The sequence below is a fragment of the Nymphalis io genome, chromosome 1 (assembly GCF_905147045.1).
Source record: "Nymphalis io chromosome 1, ilAglIoxx1.1, whole genome shotgun sequence".
Classification (NCBI taxonomy): domain Eukaryota; kingdom Metazoa; phylum Arthropoda; class Insecta; order Lepidoptera; family Nymphalidae; genus Nymphalis; species Nymphalis io.
The window spans coordinates 5,871,485-5,891,928 of NC_065888.1; the positions used below are offsets into that span (position 1 = coordinate 5,871,485).

The window sequence follows — 20,444 nt, forward strand, 5'->3', positions numbered from 1 at the left end:
ACAATTAAAAATCCTTTTAAAATTTTTCGAAATTGAAATTATATTTCATTTATTTGTAATAATTATTTTATTTATTCTCATAAAAAAATTAAAAAAATATTATTTAATATTATTGAAAACCATTATTTTCTAAAATACAATCAATATCCTCAGTTCGCTCTCAATTTTGTATCCTGTTTTTCATTTTATCATACGAACACTTATCGTCATATAGATTATATAATGGCTGTACTAGTCAACTCGGCATGCGTTGAATCTCTTTACGTTTTTTTTTTGGAAAAGAATATCCTTAACCCCACCTTTTTTACGTTGAGGGTAATATGTTAAAAACCTTTGCATAACTACCAAGAACAAATGTAACCGTAACCGTAACAGCCTGTGAATGTCCCACTGCTGGGCTAAAGGCCTCCGCACCTCTTTTTGAGGAGAAGGTTTGGAGCTTATTCCAACACGCTGCTCCAATGCGGGTTGGTGGAATACACATGTGGCAGAATTTCAGTGAAATTAGACACATGCAGGTTTCCTCACGATGTTTTCCTTCACCGTCAAGCACGAGATGAATTATAATCACAAATTAAGCACATGAAAATTCAGTGGTGCTTGTCCGGGTTTTGAACCCACGATCATCGGTTAAGATTCACGCGTTCTGACAAATGTACAAAGCTTCAACTAAATCGGATGGAAAATAAAGCATAGAATATGAACAAAAATAACTAATTATGACGATATCGAAAATTAAAAAACACGACTGCCAAAAAATTAAATAAAATGTAAAAAAATATGACCAAAGTCACTCACTAGATGATGTAAGAATTCTAACGATATTCCTCACCATCCAAATCTGTTGCGGCATTTAAAATTGTGGGGGAATAAAAAACTCGCACACATACACGAGCCCTAAAAACATTACGCGGCTTTTTTAATCAGTCATGTAATAACCAAATTTCACATATTAAGATATACAAAATCGTATTCAATAAAATAAACTTCTATATAGTTATAATAAGTATACATAACATGTTTAAATTTCTATTATATGATAGTTAATAGGCGCACATTGATTTCGGCGGTAGAGTAAGCTACCCATATTTTGATTGGTTGATTATTTTAATTCAAAACATCAATATATTCAGTAGCATTATATTGCTTTGTAAAACAACTTACATATGCCATAGAGTAAAGTATGCTACAAAGAAAGAATTTAATAATTTCGCTTAAAATGTATTAAAAGCATTTCAAAACAAAAACTAATTAAATAAGTAATTTTACATTACGCGCTATTACCTACATTCTAGTTTAGCACTTGCAAAATGCAAATTGACCTTCGCAACAAACATTTCAGCCGTCTGATGCTCACATTAAACCAATCAGCTTTGACCTCCTCCCACCATGGTTTTTTAAAATAATTAAGCGAGCTTGAATAAGCTTTATAGCTCAGTGGAGACTGGACAAGGGTATGTAGTTGTATAATTAATAAATTACAAGCAAGAGCGGTCATTGTCCCTAGCGATAATGTTAGCAGCGCGTTCTGCTGATATGTCCATCTGTTAGGTCAAACCAATAAGGTCATTATTTTCACTCTCTCACAACCTTGTATTTAATTTTCGTTTAAATTTTTAATATTTGTTTCTTTTTGCAAACTATCTTTATGAGTTATATATGTAATATAACCAAATTATGCTAAAATTATCAAGGCATTAGTCGTCCCGACTTCGCACCAAGAAAATTAGAGATTTTCCACTATTTAAGGGTCTTTATAAACAAATAAGCTATAGCCATCTCCTCCACTACCTTCGTATGGTAAGAGCACCCAGACAATTTTCTCTCCGACCGCGTTGATATAGCTCTATATACCCAGATGAAATTGGGTTGAGCTAAAAAAGAATAAAGAGGATATTCTTTTTCATCACATTTTCGTCAATATTCATAGTGGCCGATAAAGTACTACAGGGTTTGGTTGTGTCTGATAGGTAGCATAAGTTTGCCGTGTTCAAGCATGCTTAAGGACTCAAATAAACATTTATACTAAACTATATTATAAAAATGTATTTTTTGATGTTCTATAATTTAGGTTAGGTGCAACACATGATATTTCTTGATTTCGTTTCAAATAATGTATAATAAATGCAATTTATAAAGTAATTTTTTGACCTCGAAAGCCTTGGTTACACAGTTTAAAACTTTGTAAGAATTTTATTATGATTCAGACAAACTGATACAGGTTTAATAATAATTAAAATTGTTTATTTTTCTGTACACTTTAAACGTTTGCGATGTATGTTATGTGCTTAAAATAGTATATTTAGGTATTAAATAATAATAAAAAACTATATGATCGTGGTTATAATTATAATTTTTAAAATGTTTATTTTTAGCTGTATTACATAGTTTTGGGTTTTTAAAATATTTTTAAGTACTTAGTTCGAAGTTTTATAACGTTTTTATGACTGATTTAGGTATCCAAATTTTTAAAACGAATAAATGATTCTGAAGAAGTAATTGTGGTACTTTGAACATATTTAGAACATACTTAGAACGTTGAAATTTTTGGAATAAATTCTAGAATAATACAAGAATAAAGAGCAGTCACGTATCTCCTTTTTATTTTAGTTGATTTATGTTTTATATTAAAGGACTACAATGTGTCTTTCTGAGCAAAGAATGTGTACTTGTATAGGCATCAGTGTTATCTTCAACAACATAACATGGCCTTATTTACAAAAGTAGTTACATATTATACATATTAAAGACATTTTAAACAGCGGTATTAAATATTAATATTAAAGAAAAAACTATATTTGACAATATCGATTGTCTCTGGCTGTTACTATATGTCATTAGATAAACTTTGAACTTGCTCACTGTTTAGAAGTGAAGTATAACTACTAAATTTTTATATATTTAATTTATATCTATACTCGAAATTCATCTCGGGCTTGACAGTAAAGTGTATGTGGAATAAAAATCTGCAATAGGTATGTATATTAACCAACCCGCCTTGAAGTAAACCTTAAGAGACACAGACCTTTGCACAGCGGTCCGACATAAAGGCTGTTATTTATTTTGTTACTTTCTAAGTAATAAAATGAAAGTGATTCTTGGGGTTACTCAAAAACAAATTTCACATGTCCACAATCAAAGGTCTAAGACACATCATTTGTTACTGACCTGTCGATTCCGTTCATCCGTGATCCGTGATATTTGTATTTTCTTCCGACCCATGGTGGCAGCAATCTTGGAGAGGGTTTGAGGAGCGGGGGGAGAACGACAGTGGCCGGGCGGCTGGCTGCTTCTACGGACGTCAACAGCTATCTGTTGGCAAACGATAATGAATTTTAATACTATTAACATAAAGTAAATTTTTAATTAAATGTAAGTTAAGTCCCACATATCACAGTATTAACTTGTTATTATCAGAATAAAAAAAATGTATACGGAAATATACAAAACCTTCATATGTGAGAGACAAATAAAGGAAAGTTATTATTTTTATTTTTTGATTTAATTATTTTTTGTAGTAAAAAAATAAATCTGTCAAACAAAAACAATTTCAAGGGAACTTGTGAGAAAACAACACGATTAGACGTATTTCCGTAAACAAATTTCACTCTCAAAATAACAAAAGGACAAATGAACTTGATGTGGTGATTTAGACAAAAAATATATTGTACCCTTAGTACTTTTATTTCGTTTCGAATAGATGGACAGAGCTAATATAATAGCCCTGATCAAATAAAACATAGTGATACTGTCAACATTCACGAATCAATGAGCGGTAGGTGATAAATTTGCATAATGACCCCCACAGTCAGCCCCTATGACCTAAATTTTTCCTAATCGACAAGCGATTTCTGTCAAGAAGTGGGCTATGATGAGAGCGATGAATGCACAGTGTAACCATGTAATATAATCATATTATATACTATAAAAAAGGCAATAAAGTTCATAATTTTGTACTTTACATATATTTTTCCTAGTGAGGCCTGAGGTAGGGCCTGAGCAATCCACTCATCATTAAGTGTTCTACTGCCAAACATTTTATAATTACTATTGATCTGTTGTGGTCGGGTTTGAAGTGTAAGTAGTAGAATATTTAATTGAATTTGTGAGAGTACAAAATCAGATCATCCCTTAAATTTACATTCCAGAGATGATGAATACGTGGATCAAAATGTTTTAATCCGAATCTTAATGAATCTTATCCGAAAATTTTGTGTCGAAATCCGGATAAGAATTAGGCTTTTAACGCTTAACTTCGGCGTGTGCTTGGCAGTGAAGGAAAATAACGTGAGACAGCCTACAATCTACATGGCAGATTAAATTCTGCCATTTGTATAGCAGTATACCAAGCGACAATGAAAAAATATAGTGGAGTAAGTTATCTTATCCTTTACCGAAAGGAGAATTAACATTACTATAATTAATATAAAAATAATCGAATTGAATTACCGTAATATTAAATAATACGAAATTTCAATTATATTAATTAACGAAATCTCAGTTAATTGTAATTAAAACGGCTTAACGACAATGTTTGATAAAACCAGTCTCTTATTTTGATACCTTGTAGCTATATATAATAATGAATTTCTGATAACTTAAAAAATTGGTCATACGGTGGGGCAGATAAAATGGTTTTAAATGTTTTATCCTTCTCAAAAAAACCAACTCTGTAACTGCGCCAGGCTCTCATATACAACAAAAGCGTTCTATGTGGTCTTTATTTGTGTTGCATTTTCCTCTTTTTGTTCAGACTCATATTGCTCAGTTTCCCTCAGTCTCGCATGTGTGAGTTGGCGGTCACGCATTACGTTGCACGTTTGCACTTAGCTGAGCACATATAGCTGTGCGGCGGTCAGTGTGTGAGTAAAGGGTGAGTAGGGGAGAGGGTGTCAGGTCACTGTGTTTATAGGTGGCTTGTTACGTGGCATTTGCGTTTAATCAGGCATTATCAAATGCTTTATATGAGTGACGGTAAATCTTACTTAACGTGCCGTGATTTCAGATACGTTTATTTCTTTTTTAATTTATGAGGTAAAAGTATTTTTATTACCGTATTTAAAATAAAGGAAGTACGAATGCAATTAAATACAGTTTTAAGTATTTATAAGGTATTTTGTTTTATTTATGTGCGACTCGTTTTTTTTAAACATGACAGAAAGAATAATATTTTAATAAATTTCAGTATACAATCATTTTAATGTAAACGATGAAATTAATGATTTTAGATATTATAAGCTCAAATTATGAAAAGAGGTCTCACGCCTGTTATTTTTATGCCTTGCCATGGTTTTGGTATGGTAAAATGTTAACTAGAACGCAGCAATAAACCATTTGAAAATACTTTAGTAACTAAAGTTAGATAATTTAAAGTAAAATTAAATATTTAATTAAAGCAACATTATTATATATATACATATATATAATGTTTTGTTGTCTTACAGGGATCTAACGATATACCGTAGACGGATTTAGATCAAAATAATTTTTATTTCATTATAATTATTATTATCTAATAAATATTTTTTCTCAATACAAATCGATAGATCCAACATGACTCTTTTTTAATTACTGTTAATGTAATGAAATACTAAAATATTACTTTATTAAAAAATACTCACAGGAATATAAATATAAAGATCTAAAATGTTTTTTTTTTTAAACGTATATAATATTTTTGATATACAATGAAAATGTTGATATTTTATTTTATGACTGCAAAAAGTGAAAATAAAAGTAATATATAGGTTTTTGATATAATGTTTTTAATGTTGGAAGTGCTATTGAAGCGAACGTGGGTGTTTCGACGCCTACGCTTTTCACGGTATTGTGACGTACGCGCGTCGAACGGGATACTATTTAAATACTTATAAATAATTCATATACTATAGTTTTGATATTCTAGATTGTTTCAGTTTCATATTCTATTTGTAGATTTTACATGATAAATGAAATGGGTATTTGATGAACTGAATTATTGATTTTTCGCATACCTATTTGTTATAAATTTCGTTTTTCTTTTGCCTATAAAATTAAATAGTAAAATATAGGTATGTTAGTAGTGTATTCATGATTTGAGAGATGCAAACCAATTATCATTCAAAGGTAGCTTGACAAAGATGTCAAAAAAAAAAAAAATGATCGAAATTCTTTACAAGAAAAAAATGGAGAATTCGAACATAAGCGATACTCTTATTCATAGACACCTCAAACGTGATTAGTAAATACAATTGTTTCTCCAGACTTTTTTTTTTTGTAACTAACTGTTTACAATTTTCATTATAGTTATTCTTGTCTACTACTTATTATACTTTCAGCTTCTTATTTGTATTCGTTATTATTAGTGGAAACTTAATTGGTGTATGTGTTATTTTATTGTTATTTATTATTTACGTGTTATTGAAGTGCTTGTTCCCTGAATATTAAATAAATAATAACTAAATATAACATTGTCAAAGTAAGAATTAATATATTTTGAAGAAAATGTTAATGATCTTGTTAGAATTATATTCAACAATAACATAGTATGTCTGTTGCCGCTTAATCTAATAATGTAACACTATTATAATATAGGCATTACACAAGACCAAGCCAAGGACTAGGGCATTCGATAACTTACCTAGCATATGTATCTCTATAGTCTAGTATAATATGTTTAAATGTTTTTATATACGACTTCGTGACTTTGTATCAATTTTATTTACGAAATATTTAATGAATACGAAGTTGTTTTTGACAATGTCCTGAAATGTATCCATTTTTGACAATGTTATGTAATGAATCTAACTGAAATGAGGTTTATTTATTACGTAAAAAACTTTTTTAACGAATTTTATTTGAAATTTATAATCATAGCAAACTTTAGCGCAGAAGCATTCCTTGAAGTCGAGTCTTTTGTTTCACGCTGATTCGTTCCGCATTGGCGGAAAAAGGTTTTTTTGGCGTGAACTCTGGTTGAGACAGGTCAGTTAATGGAATTCGTTTTACGTGGGTGTCACAAAGTTACAACGAGTTGACATTGTCTATAAAGGTATAAATAAAGTACTTTGCTTGAATCAATACCTACATATACAATAGATCTAATACTTAGGACATTAGTATTATAGACAAGTAATATATACGTTATATATATACTTCTTTATCATTATATTATCATGTTTATATTTATAGGGTACTCATCACAAAGCTTTAATAAATTTAATATTAAAAGTATTTAGTTGTATTACCATTTTTCCTTAATGTACTATTTATAGGACCATATTGGGAATTTAACCATATTAAATTTTTTAAAGTAGCATTTTGACGAAATTCGACCATATTTTTTGTAGATATGTTTCATTAGTTTGTATAAAATTTTCTGATTTAAATATATATAAGTACAACTAACAACAAAGTACAACTTTGTCACGGTGCAAATCTATACATAGATTTGAGCTGTGACTGTAAGTAGACTGTAAACAACTAACAGCCGCGTCTGGTTGATACGTCATTTGAAAAGGTCTTAACTAATTGATAAAGATTATGTACAACCATTTCACACTTCAATATATAAGTATGTGTGTGTGCCTTCAATCAAACTGTTCTTGGAAAAAACGCAAAGTTTAATTTAATAAGTAATTTGTCCTTATTTAAAACAACCGGCCTGTTTTTAATAGAAATAATTATTTCTTGAATGAACGTTATTGCTAACAAACGTTCTAATCTACGCACCTTCACTGGAATATTTACGAGGTTTACATAATATCAATAATCGTATCATATCTTATTTGCTCCGTTAGTCTTTGTTTGATAACTTTGATACTAGTTCGCAAACAAATTCCGCCGCATCATTTCTTCACCTTTCATAAACACCTGTTTTCCCCGCTCTCCTCTAGCCGCGTGACCTTGCGGGGGGAGCTGGGGAAAAAGCGCCTACGCTAAAAATAATAAAGCACTCCATTTTGAACCTTGTTATCATGTATTAAGACTCATTTAAAGGTTTTGAGTGTTATGGTCAGGATCCTTGTGGACATAACAGATAGAAATTCGATTACGTTCGTATAGCAGGAAGATCATATAGCTCGTTTACTAGAGCTGGTCGATACTGAGTAATCCATTAGTCTAGTTATATGCGTTTCAGATTGGTCACCTTTGTCCATCGCTTCGTGGTTTTCCTATTGAAATACTGATTGAATTCGTAATTTTATTCACGTTATAAAATTTTATTTAAAACGTAACAGGTTGTTTCGTATATTTTAATAATATATCAATAAAAGCAGCTCTTTGTAGCGTGTGTGTTCTGCTGCTTCAAGGTTACGGAATGAAAAATGATTACAAAAAGAACTTTAAGTTTTTCGTTTAACATTATATTTTACACTAACACAATCCATTTATTGTGAAAATAATTTGTATTATGATTGAAAATGAGTGATCACCGTCCACAATTTTAAGCAATGAGAAAGATTCATATTCAAACTTGTCATCACAATTAATATTCATTATTTATTTAACAATGAACAATTTAACGATATACTCACTACTGAAATTTCAATTTTAATATTACCCAGAGGGAAATAAATGTGGGTGAGGGTATAGTGCATTCGTAAGCCGAGATTGCACGTGTAGCAGCCTCCCACTTTCTCCCCCTTCTCCCACGCATAATTCCCAATGTAAGGGCGAATGAAAGGAAAATCTAATAACGAGTAACAGTATATGGAAATTCTTCAATAACTAATTTAAGCTTACGAATATCATTTAACAATTATATTCATTAAAAAATTACGCGAATACATTTTGTGAATAAGATATTCCATAAAGTTCATTTAGCTACGGTAAAAATACATCGGAATATTAGTTTAAACTAACAATTTGTAAAATTACTGGAACTATGTGACGATAGTGGAAAATTATATTACACAGGTAATCGACTAAATGAGGTGAGTCGAGTGTCAAAGAAAAAGTGTAATCATAGAAAAGAATAGGTTGGAAATTGCAGTAGCTGCTATTTATGCCATAACGACTTTTTGTGTATGAATATTACATAAGAATCGGACAAGCACAAGTACCATTTATGATTTTAAATGCTTAAGTGCTATTTATAATTTCTTTAGTATTTTACGACAAAGAAAGAATACTGAGCTAACAACAACATGTAACAGGCTTATCGCTACTTCCCTGTGTGCACTTTGGTGTATGATGGAGATCATACCCTTCCCTATGAAGATATTACCCAGTAATATTTAACGGGCTGTCTTTGACGATTGTCAGGATTGTTCAAGCTCTTATTCTTAAGAACTAATGTTTTTGAAATAGTTTTGCTCTCTGTAAGTTGAGGTAAAGTCACTTGGTTGTTTGTGTTTTTAAATATATTTAAGAATTTATTTTTTATTCATGGTTAGTCATCATTACAAGCTAAGTATATGAAATAGTTAGCATATATTTGATGTAGGTTTCATCGAGTAAACTTTAAATGATAAAAAAGTATGTATCTGTGGTAACTTAAATAAACATTTAATACCATATATCCTCTCAATATTAATTGACCGTTGCAAGAACACAAATCAAAATTTAAATGGTAATTTTCAATATAATTTTAATAAAAATATGATCTCTTTTCCTGTAAACCTTGATATGGAATGAAATATTATCAAAAATAACAATGTTTGCCCAATTAGTAGTGAAAGTAATGGTGACTTTGGTTCAACTTCGTTTTAAGAATAATATGTAATCCACAGTATTGAAGGTAAATTTTATTATTTTCCAAAATATAAAGAAATTCGTAGTTATTGACTTCTTATAAGGAAGCTTTTTTTTTAAATTATAAATCAAAATTACATAAATTAACGATTAAATATATCTATTTTAAAAGACAAATATCGCCTAGACCTAGATTAGCTGATGGACTATTAGAATTTAGACATTTAGTGTGTCTCGCATTGACAAACTTATATTAATGGTAATTTCATTTTTGTTGCAACTGAATAGTGTCAAAAGGTCTGAACAATCAAGTCAACAAATCGATCGTATATTAAGGAATGATCTAAATCGTCTAATTGTTTTGAATATGAGTGGCGGAAGATATATATCATGTAAATATTAATATATGATCCTCTGCCCAAAGGTTGCCTGGAAGAGATCGCTGCTTAGCGATAAGGCCGCCTGTTTCACCTCAAAAAATTGTAATTTTTAGTTTTAAGTTGCAATAAAGTGTCAATAAATAAATAAATATTAAATTTATTAAGTTTTTTTACGTATAAAGAGGAAATGAATTTTGTCTCGCATAGGACGTTCTGTTCATAATATATAGCTTGGCTAGTAATAGGACTTTGTCCAGTCCCGTCATGATGGATATTACCCACTCATTATTCTACGACAATTGCAACTATGCCTGTGTCGTAGTTAGAGGGGTGAGTGTGCGGTGTACGCAGTAGTTTATATGGTGCCTTCTTGCGATCAGTATTCTACGAGATTTTATTTTATTCTTTCAGGTTGTGTTAATATAAAAACGTAACATAAAATATTTTTTTAGTATTTTACTTAATTTTATTTAAAACATTATTATTTGTCTCAGATACTATTTTCATAGCATCGAATTCAGAGCTGAATAGTCTAATACATTATGTAAAAAACAGATTAAATATTAGTATAATGTAAATAAGACCGTCCATGACGAGTAACAAAATAAACGTGACCATTGCATTAACAATCTTTTATTAGTTTAATATTTTTTATCTCGTTCACACTTTTTAAGTAAAATATTTACACATCCTGTGAAAATATTTAGTTAGTTGAAAATTCAGTACAGAATTAACACGTGGTTTCTAATCGTAATAACATTATATAATACTCTTTCGCTTCGAAGTTTTTAATACTGAAAATATTCATGCAGACTAGTTGGAGTTTTGTTGTTTTCTTTAAGTTTGTCAATTATATAAAGCATAATTAGAAATAAATAATATTATATTGATTTGTGTCATTTTGTCTCTACGTAGCGCGTGCTGAGTTGCTTGGCAACGCGTCACTGAAGCAAGATGGCGCGGGTGACGTCAGCCCAAGGGACGAGGGGCGGAGGTACAAGGTCTTGCGGCCAAGCGTGTCACTTCCCAATGAAAAAGAGGCCTGAGACCCGAAAGAGGGCTGTCCTTGGAACGATCTTGCGGAAGGTAAAAGTATAAAGCAATTCTTTTTGTTTGATACGTGAAAACAGAATAAATCACCGCCCTGCCATCTACTATAAGGTTTACGATCGCGTGACAGGTGGATATGACATCAGCGGTCCTCTCAGTTTGTTTGGCTTTTGAGTGTCATCGCACAGCCGTTTGACCTATGTCAAGTTCAGTGAAAGCGAAACTTGTTAGGTTCTCAATAAGCTCGTGTCAGATTTTGTAATAATGGGCAACCTACGCACATCTCTCGAGTATTATTATTGGTATGGAAAGCTTACAACTGCGCAAAAATGTCAAATACAGTATTGCTCTAATTGAAATATAATCTTCTTAATATTCTTATAAGTGTATTAGAATGTACAATTAATGTAAGCTAACGAACAATTGTTTTACGCAGAAATGAACCGAGTGACCGAGTGTCGCCCGTTAGCCATTAAAGCGATGAGTCGATGACAATTGTGCATGACGTCACCTACGCACACATGCACCACCCTGCGCGTATTACACTGATAAGGAAACCGCAAATGTGTGTATACAAACACAAGTGTGTGGGTTTGAAAGATTACATTTGTTTGTTGTTGAGATCGTAATGTTTTTAATTGGTCATGTAGCACATTCATTATAACATCGAAACTTAATGTTTTATTTCTCATCACATTGTATTTATTCCAACGACTTTATAGTACTCGTACAATATGTATATTTCTACGAAACGTTTTGTCCTTGATATTATAATGTTTAGTTAAACAGAATTGAACGGCAAGGCAAGCTATGATATAGGTTTGTCCAGTCACAGTAAGTGATTTTTTCTTTCTACCGCCAAATGCTAAAGTATTAACTATTAATATTAAAAAAACAGCAATATTTACATAATTTGTTGGTAAAATATTGTATTTTTTTATATAATCTACATAAAAATATTTGCGACCGACCGACAGTGAATGTGTACATTAAAGCACTATAAGGATACGACTTTTTATCATTTGCATGTCCTTAACCTATATACTTATTTTTAATTATTATTTTATACTTAGTTATTTTCTCAAAAAACAGAAGAATTTACACTTAAAGAAAACCAATAAATATATATGGAATAGACTAAATAAAAAGATAAGAAAATCTTTAACAAAATAAATATTTTATTTTTATTTAAAAATAGCAACGGAAGTACATAGTATAAGCGAAACGAATCAACGAGGGAGTAAAAAGAAGCGCCGTAGAGAGAGCAATACTCCCAAAGCGCGCCAATAGCTGTTTAACATCATAAATGAATTGGATAGATAATAAGGCATTATACAACAACCCGTGTCGAGGTGTTTTCTGCTGATGGTATTAATGGCTCAGAACGCGATAATTTTTTATTGCAAACTCTTCCAAATCGCACGTCTTCGAATCAAATGTTTTAATGTTGCAATAATGCTTTCTAATTAAAGATACCTACTTCCTGCTACAGACAGGATTTCAAACGATTATGCAATTTCACAGATATATTTATAAAAAATGCTAAAAAAAATACTTACGTTGCATAAATATTATGTCTAAATTTAAACTGGCCTCGTTCTTGATAAATATATTAAAAGTAGGACTTTATCAAATACTGATCTATGATTTACAACTAAACTTAACATTTGATAGTAATTATGAAAGTGGTCAGATATACCTACCACCGGTGACCTTGTTTTAGAACGTGAATATTATTTTTAGTATAAGTATTTTTTAATTACAGACGACACATATATTATGTGAATTAATTATCGTATGCCTAAGATATAAAAAAATACTGCTTAAATATTAGGCATTCAAATTTACATGCAACAAAATATTCGACAAAGAATAATAATAATTAAGACATAATTTTTTTGCATACATAAAATTTACGAAACTGTTATATATACTTTAAAATATATTCGTGTAATCGGAACTGTAAATCAAAGAAACTGTTAAAATCTAAAACGTACATTAAAATTGATATAGCTATATTATATATGTATATATTATGCTAGTGTTATTGGCTATTAGCTTCATTCGTTGTCTCATGTACTGGTTTGTATCGCACGTAGAATATGTAATCAGGTCTGGATGGCTTTGAACTTGTTAATTGAACCTTTTCAATGTTCTCTTGTGTGCTGTGTAAAGACATTCGTTAATATCGACATTTGTTAATATACGATTTATTGAATTCTAAATGTCAACCGGTAATATCTTAGTAATTAAACAACAATCGATTTTTTAGGCTTTTATTATAATCTGCGACACGAGCATATATTTTCATGTTTCTAATATCTACAAACGACATAATAATTGTTTTTTTATGTCAATAGGTCGTTGACATGCCTCGATAGATAAAACATAAAACGATGAGATTTGAATAACATATTAGTACGTACGTTTAATTTAACATTACTCGTTACATAAACATGTACTTACTCATACATCTACTTCTTTAAAAGCAGGATGTATTTGTCAGATCTATAGAGCATCGTAATAGTATTCATAATTTGCCAAACGATTTCATATCTTATCGTCAAGGAATAACATTTAGAGTTGTATCTTACAACGGTGTACTGATAAGGTGTTAGGTCAGACCTTTGTCGAGATTACAACGACGATTCGAAATTTTCAAACTCTGGTGTCTCTTATGATGTTAATAACAAAAGATGGCGCCTGATCTGATATTATCAGGCGGCGTGCGGTGGTTGTTATTTGTCGGTTATACTTACGTTATTGAGTTGGAGTAATTTATTTTTAAACGCGCTCGACCATAATAATATTTTTTGTATTATGTATACGAAGAAAACTCCAATAAGAGCCGTCTACAATAATCTTGAAAGGGTACTTTGGGAGGCTATTTTAATAAAAAGAATAGGCATATCATTGAAAAATAATATAATATTCAAGAAGGAATAAAAGAAAAAAAAAGATTAATATTTAATTTTAATGTTTTATACATTTATATATTTCATCAACGATGTGTTAGGTGGCATTTGTCTTATTAGAATTCTGGAGACACCGCAGCTTATAAGCCTGAACACTTCTACGAATTTACAACACAAACCAAACAAACTAAACATAAAATATATCGTAGCGTCTTAAGCGTGTGCGAAATCAAACGTGCCAAGATCGCTCTTTCTTCCGATCCCGTGATGTCGTAACGGGCATTTGTTTACGGGGCACGGGCACCCGTCTGACCCGAAACACGAAACTGTGTCAAGCAGTTTATTCAATCTGCCGCTCGTGAGACTCTCATCTAGATTACAAGGGAAAAAAAGACCTATATTCAAGATGATAAAGTGATATTTTCTAAAATGCAACTCATGGGGAACGTTTCTACTTCTTTGGTTAGTTTCTGCCCTTGAATGTGGAATTAACGATGTGTTTAAGTAAAATTGAAGAAAGTTTGAATTATTTAATCCAATTACTGTCTTCGAGTTTTACTGTTTTAGATAAAAAGTTTTTGTACCGGAAAAAAACAATGAAATTATTTTATTTGTTGATCAGGATCGAAGCTGCGACTTTCTAATATGGCCATATGGACTATATTTCATTGAGCTATTGAGACATCATATATACTGTTGTCACATCACAGGTACTCAACACATTAATTATGAAATTTAAAGTTATAATCATAATACAAAATTTATTTTGAAGCAAAACGTAGGTATATATATAAATGAGGTGTAACTATAAAGACAAAATTTGCTTATAAATAACAATTAATATACAATATTGTATACATTGTATAAACCCATTTATGGAAACGAACGCTCCCATGTTTATATTCAGTTGTTTTTACAATGTTGTGTGCTTAGAATATTCGTTCAATTAAAATCAGTCTTTTATTTTGAGATTTACCTTAAAATACAAACAAAAAGAACAATTTGTTTCATATTTTTTATATTAATTGGACTTATATATATTGTACGGGTAAAATATATTTAAAACAGAAGCTAATACGGTATTAGATGTCACCATCAGATAGGTTTGCCCTAATAAGTGGCTAATTCATGGATTAATCTTAACGCTTCGGTAACGAAACTCGTCGCAAATCCAGTGTACGTGGCATCCACTCTTGGAAACGGATTACCGTGTCCCATCAACCGTGATATAGATAACATACGTCACCGAACATATTGTCAATATTTATAGAGCGCTACATCAAAATTAACAGAATATTCACCTGCAAAAACATTGTTGATGACTGATCTTTTCTTCTTTTTTGCTTCAATGTATTTAAGATTTAGATATAAATTAAAGTAACTTCAATGATTAAATGTAATTAATTAAACTTTTAATGAATCGATTAAATACATATATTTTTTAATCCGATAAGTCGTTCGTAAAAATTTTTGAAGTTTGAATTTTTACCAAGTTTTTAGCTAGCTATATTGTGGGTAACATACGCCATTAAAAAGCATTGACTAATTAAAAATATAAATTACATAAAATAAAGAGGAGAAAAGTTGCATAACAAGATGCATTTTAATAAAATAAAATCAAGTAAAAGCGAACGCACCGCACGCCGACATGCTGGCAACATTGAACGCGTGAAAAAAAGCAAATGGCCGCCGCCAAGGTCGTAAGAAGCTGTCCTAGTCACGGAGGGCATTTACATTTTTTATAATCGCTTCAGGAGTTTTGCAAAACAGGCTTGTTTTTAAATTAATGCCTCATTTCTCAACAGAATCGTTTTATATCGTTTTGGGTCCGTTGCATCTTCTCCGATTAAACGATTATTGGTAGTCCCACAATCGAGTAACGAACCAGTTAATGGTTTTATGTTATTTTATCTTATTCATAGATGAGTAAAACTGGACTTGCGGGTTGTAATGTGGTCATAAGAGTGAGCTTCGGTCATACGTTGATGCGGAATTTACATACTTTCAAGACGTATATTATGTGAGTCGATATAGCAGCAGGAGAGCACTAAAACAAACGATGAATCTAAAAAATATATGAGGAAATATATTTAAATAAACAAATATTTATGTGTTAGTTCACAGATTACTATCCGTGAAATAAAATAAAATATTTGTTTATATACTATTATGGAAATCTGATAACTATTTAACCTGCCTCACTGTATGAAACAGTGTACCACACACTGTCTAATCTTTTGTATACTTTTAATATTTTTTAATATGATTGGATGTTACATAATGCATGTCATAATAAATTAGACTATTTTTAAGCAATGCTATGCAAAACATATATTATGATTTTAAAACAAATAGTCATTTTCAATAGCGAAATATGATAGTAAAACTAATCGGAATCAATATAACATTATATAATAGGTAATACAGTACATAACTAACAAAATCGGTATGTATATCAATTTTGGTAAATATATTTTAATAACTTCTATTTATAACTACTAAATTATAAATTTCGTATGATTTGAAACTTTGAGCATAATATGTTATTCGGGTGTTACAATAATTTGGTATCGTCAAATTGATCTGCTGATAAAGTCTGGTGGTAGGGTAAAGCCAGCTTAGTGCAAGCCAGTCTGGATAGGTTCCACCCACCCATCAGATATTCTACGTCATACATTAATACTTAGTATTGTTGTCTTCCGGTTGGAAAGATGACTGAGCCAGTGTATGATACACAAGGGACGTAACATCGTAGTCCCAAGGTAGGTAAGGGATGATTAGTATTTCTTAAGGCGCCAATGTCCATGGTCTCTTACCATCAGGTGACCCGTTTGCCCGTCCACCTATGTATTATATAAAAAAGGTGTAGTAAAAACCTTCAAGAGCTAATTGTAAACCTTCGTTAGTAAGTTCGTAAGTTTTGGCTGAAATTTTGTTTCGTGTTAACTTGCACTAATTTACACGGACAAAAACTTATACTTATTACGTAATTAATCCACAAACGATGTCTTTCTGTTTTACAATAAGTATAATTTATTAGCATATCAAAATCACTTATTTAATAAAAAATATATATGAATTTGTATTTTTTTTTTGTATCTGAAATAGGGTAATAAATGTTAAAAAAAATCGAAAACGAAATAAAACGATAAAATCGAGACGGCACTATCTACTATCGATATTACGAGTTGCCTTGCAAAACCAGAATCATTGTGGACCCGTTTGAGAAAAAAGTTAAAAACCTTCGTGCACTACGCGACGATCGCATGGGAACGGAACGCATCTTCTGAAACGGTTTTGTGTTGCAATTTTGGACCCTGCATCGATGCATTACAGAATATTTTACTTGCCAGTACAAAAAAAAAATGTTGGCTACTCCGTAAACGGTCACCCGCACCTGCCACTAGACACAGCTAGATGTTCTAGAACAGGATGGTGGAATTGACATGCTTTTTTAATATAAGGTAGCGTATCGACAATTGATAATGTCTTCGCAGACAGCGAAACTGAATTCTGTGTCGGAAATTCCATGCCTTCTTTAATTAAAATTGTCTATGTGTGATATCATTTGATCATACGTGGATGAAATATTTGAACTTAATACTGCACTTTATATTATATATTCTATAGTCTGTCACTTTCGCACCACTCCTTCTCATAATTTATATGTTCAATTCTTGGGTCTTAGGATTTCTAAATGTCAAAATAATATTACAAGCGTTTCAGCGGTTAAGCGATAATGAAGACGAAAGACGTTCGCATTTATAATAGTTCTCGTTCTCCATGTCGATAGAAGGAATCATGTACGTGTAAAAAAAATATATCCAACAAGTCACAAAGTCACCTTATTTAAAAAAACATTTATAGACTGAAATATAAAATTTTATTGACAAAAATTAGAAAATAATTTGTATGTATGATCATTTATATGCGTCTAAAATTAAATCAACTGTTTTGTAAGTAAAGATTTAAATCGATAGCACTAAAAAAGTTGTTCGATAAATTAAACTTTTATTTAGTTGAATGAATTCGTTTATATAAAACATTCACGTCATATCATAAAAATAATTTAAATTTATACTTATTTTTGTCACATACATATTTTATCTAATTTAGTGTCTATTAAATATAATTTTTAATTTATTGGTTTTAACATTTCGTATTTCACCAATGTGAATGTTTTTATGCAAATAATCTGAATTTAGAAAATAAACTATCAATTAGTTTAGACGGTGCAATTTGACGTATTTTTCTTACTTATCTATAACTTGTATCCCCTAATGTGAAGGGAGGGGAGCAGATGTTAGGTACTCTATGTTCCTCTTTGTATCTTTGACTTGTATGCAAAAATTCCTGATGACCGCTTGAGTAGTTAAGACGTTAAAGCGTTACAAACAAATAAGCTTATTTTCGAACTGACTATGCTTCTATTTGTTCAACACGTGAAATGAAATAAAATGTTGACGTTTTTTGAGATAAAAGGTTACATATATACGTCGGTACACGGAATACGGTATATTATACGTATGGTATGTACCGGTTCTATCTTGCGAATTTATAAAAGAGTTAATATTACTCTGTAGAGCTATTTTGTAAGAACAAATTCGAAACTCACCGCAGAACACAACCATGGACTGTCAGAAAGTGATATGCGACATTGACAATAACAATTATAAAATTTTAATGATATACGTTTAGTAATACCGTATCACTTTATATTCGTTTTCAATATTTCACGAGTGAGGTACGAAGTAAATTCGTACAGAATAACTCCAATGATTGCAGTAATAATAACGCAATGCTAATAAATGCATCCAAACTATCTGAGAAATATTATAAAGTAACGCCTAAAATGACATTTTTACAATAAATCGTAAGAAATACGCATTTTTTAAATATAAAAAAATAAAACACATATTCCGTTCGTAAGGTAAAGTTTCATTAATTTCCCTTTATATATAACAATCGAATCTTACACTTTATCAGTTTTCATAAATATTTTACATGTTTTTAAAACTAGTAATAACGGGTTTTTTGAATATATATTTTGTGGTAGTAAAAATGAATATTTATTTGTTAACAATCAGCAACGTAACCAAAGTTATAAAAAATATTATAAGTGACCAGATAATTTTAACAGAATGGCAATACAACTGACACTCCTTATACGCTTTAACCTATATGTACACGTATAAATGTATATACATTTAACTTGAAATACTTTCAAAACTACCTGTCAAAACAATATTGCTTGAATAAATAAAATTGAATACTGGCTTATAACTACTATATATATATAAAGTTTAAAACATAACATTAAACTTAGCTAGAAAACAGAAATCTGCATAATATTAAACATGAGTATATAGAGACATTCCGCGATTAATAGATAAAATCCAGATCGTCTATAAAGATTTGCTCTTATATCTCAAGAGACTGTCGAGGCGAGTAAAAATATTATACTTAATAGCAGCTTTTACTGTGTCACTTAATTGCCTCAGACCGGTCCGAGTTCTCTTGGTAGCAATGACTTGAAATTACTACCCGTGGCGATGCATCTGCACTGCGCCCGATTAACTAAACGCCTAGGATCAAAATGTTGAAAAACTGGCAAGGATAGCAACGCTTGGAAATTACGATGTTCTTTATAAGCTATATCGTTGACGACACTGAAATCTTATGTAAAAAAAACATATGTCGGGTATATAAGTATAATTGTAAAATTTATTTCTTTGAAACATATTATTTGAACTGATGATGAACTTACCCATATTTTAAATAATTTCTCTAAACCAAAATAATATATATGTCAAATTATTAATAAAAAACAAATATTTTATTTTGGTTTTGAGTTTATGTACAGCGATAATTTTATATACTATGGGTATTGTATTGTAGGCTATGGTAACTGTGACATCATTTTATACATACATTAAGCTTATTTACTGCGTAATGAAATTTCCAATGAAGTGCTTCACCAAATGTAATAAGCATATAGGTAGTTAACATTTTAAAATGTCTGTAACATTTTAAAATGGTCTATAAATAAACTTAAAAAAAATTATTATCATGATTAAAAAAAATATATTATGATATCTAAACTAATATTATAAATACGAATGAAAGATTGTTTGATAGGCTTTCACGTCTTAACTACTCAACCCCTCATCATGAATTTTTGCTTACATGTTGTCAGGGGTGAAAAGGACATAGGGTTGCGTTCATCTCAAACGCAGGTAAAGCGCTGGAATCTAATAATAATATAATTTTATGATACAACATGTAACTGTATAGTAAATTATCGCAATTAAAAATTATATTCTTTAATAACTCCATAAATATTGCGTTTTGTTTAAAATACTTTTGAATTTTGTATGTTTAAACCAATATAATTGATTATTAATATGTAATTATCTTTATCCTT

At 30.5% G+C, this 20,444-nt stretch overlaps 1 protein-coding gene across 7 annotated transcripts in view; it reads right to left on the reverse strand.

Moving 5' to 3' along the window:
- LOC126769157 (myocyte-specific enhancer factor 2) overlaps window positions 1-20,444 on the reverse strand; it is a 53,290-nt gene that overhangs the window by 10,938 nt on the left and 21,908 nt on the right. For all 7 annotated transcript variants that reach the window (XM_050487829.1, XM_050487789.1, XM_050487780.1 and 4 more), the window contains exon 2: window positions 3,169-3,312. In XM_050487829.1, coding sequence (XP_050343786.1) covers window positions 3,169-3,222 — 54 coding nt within the window. In that variant the 5' untranslated portion in view covers window positions 3,223-3,312. The remainder of the gene's footprint in view (window positions 1-3,168; window positions 3,313-20,444) is intronic.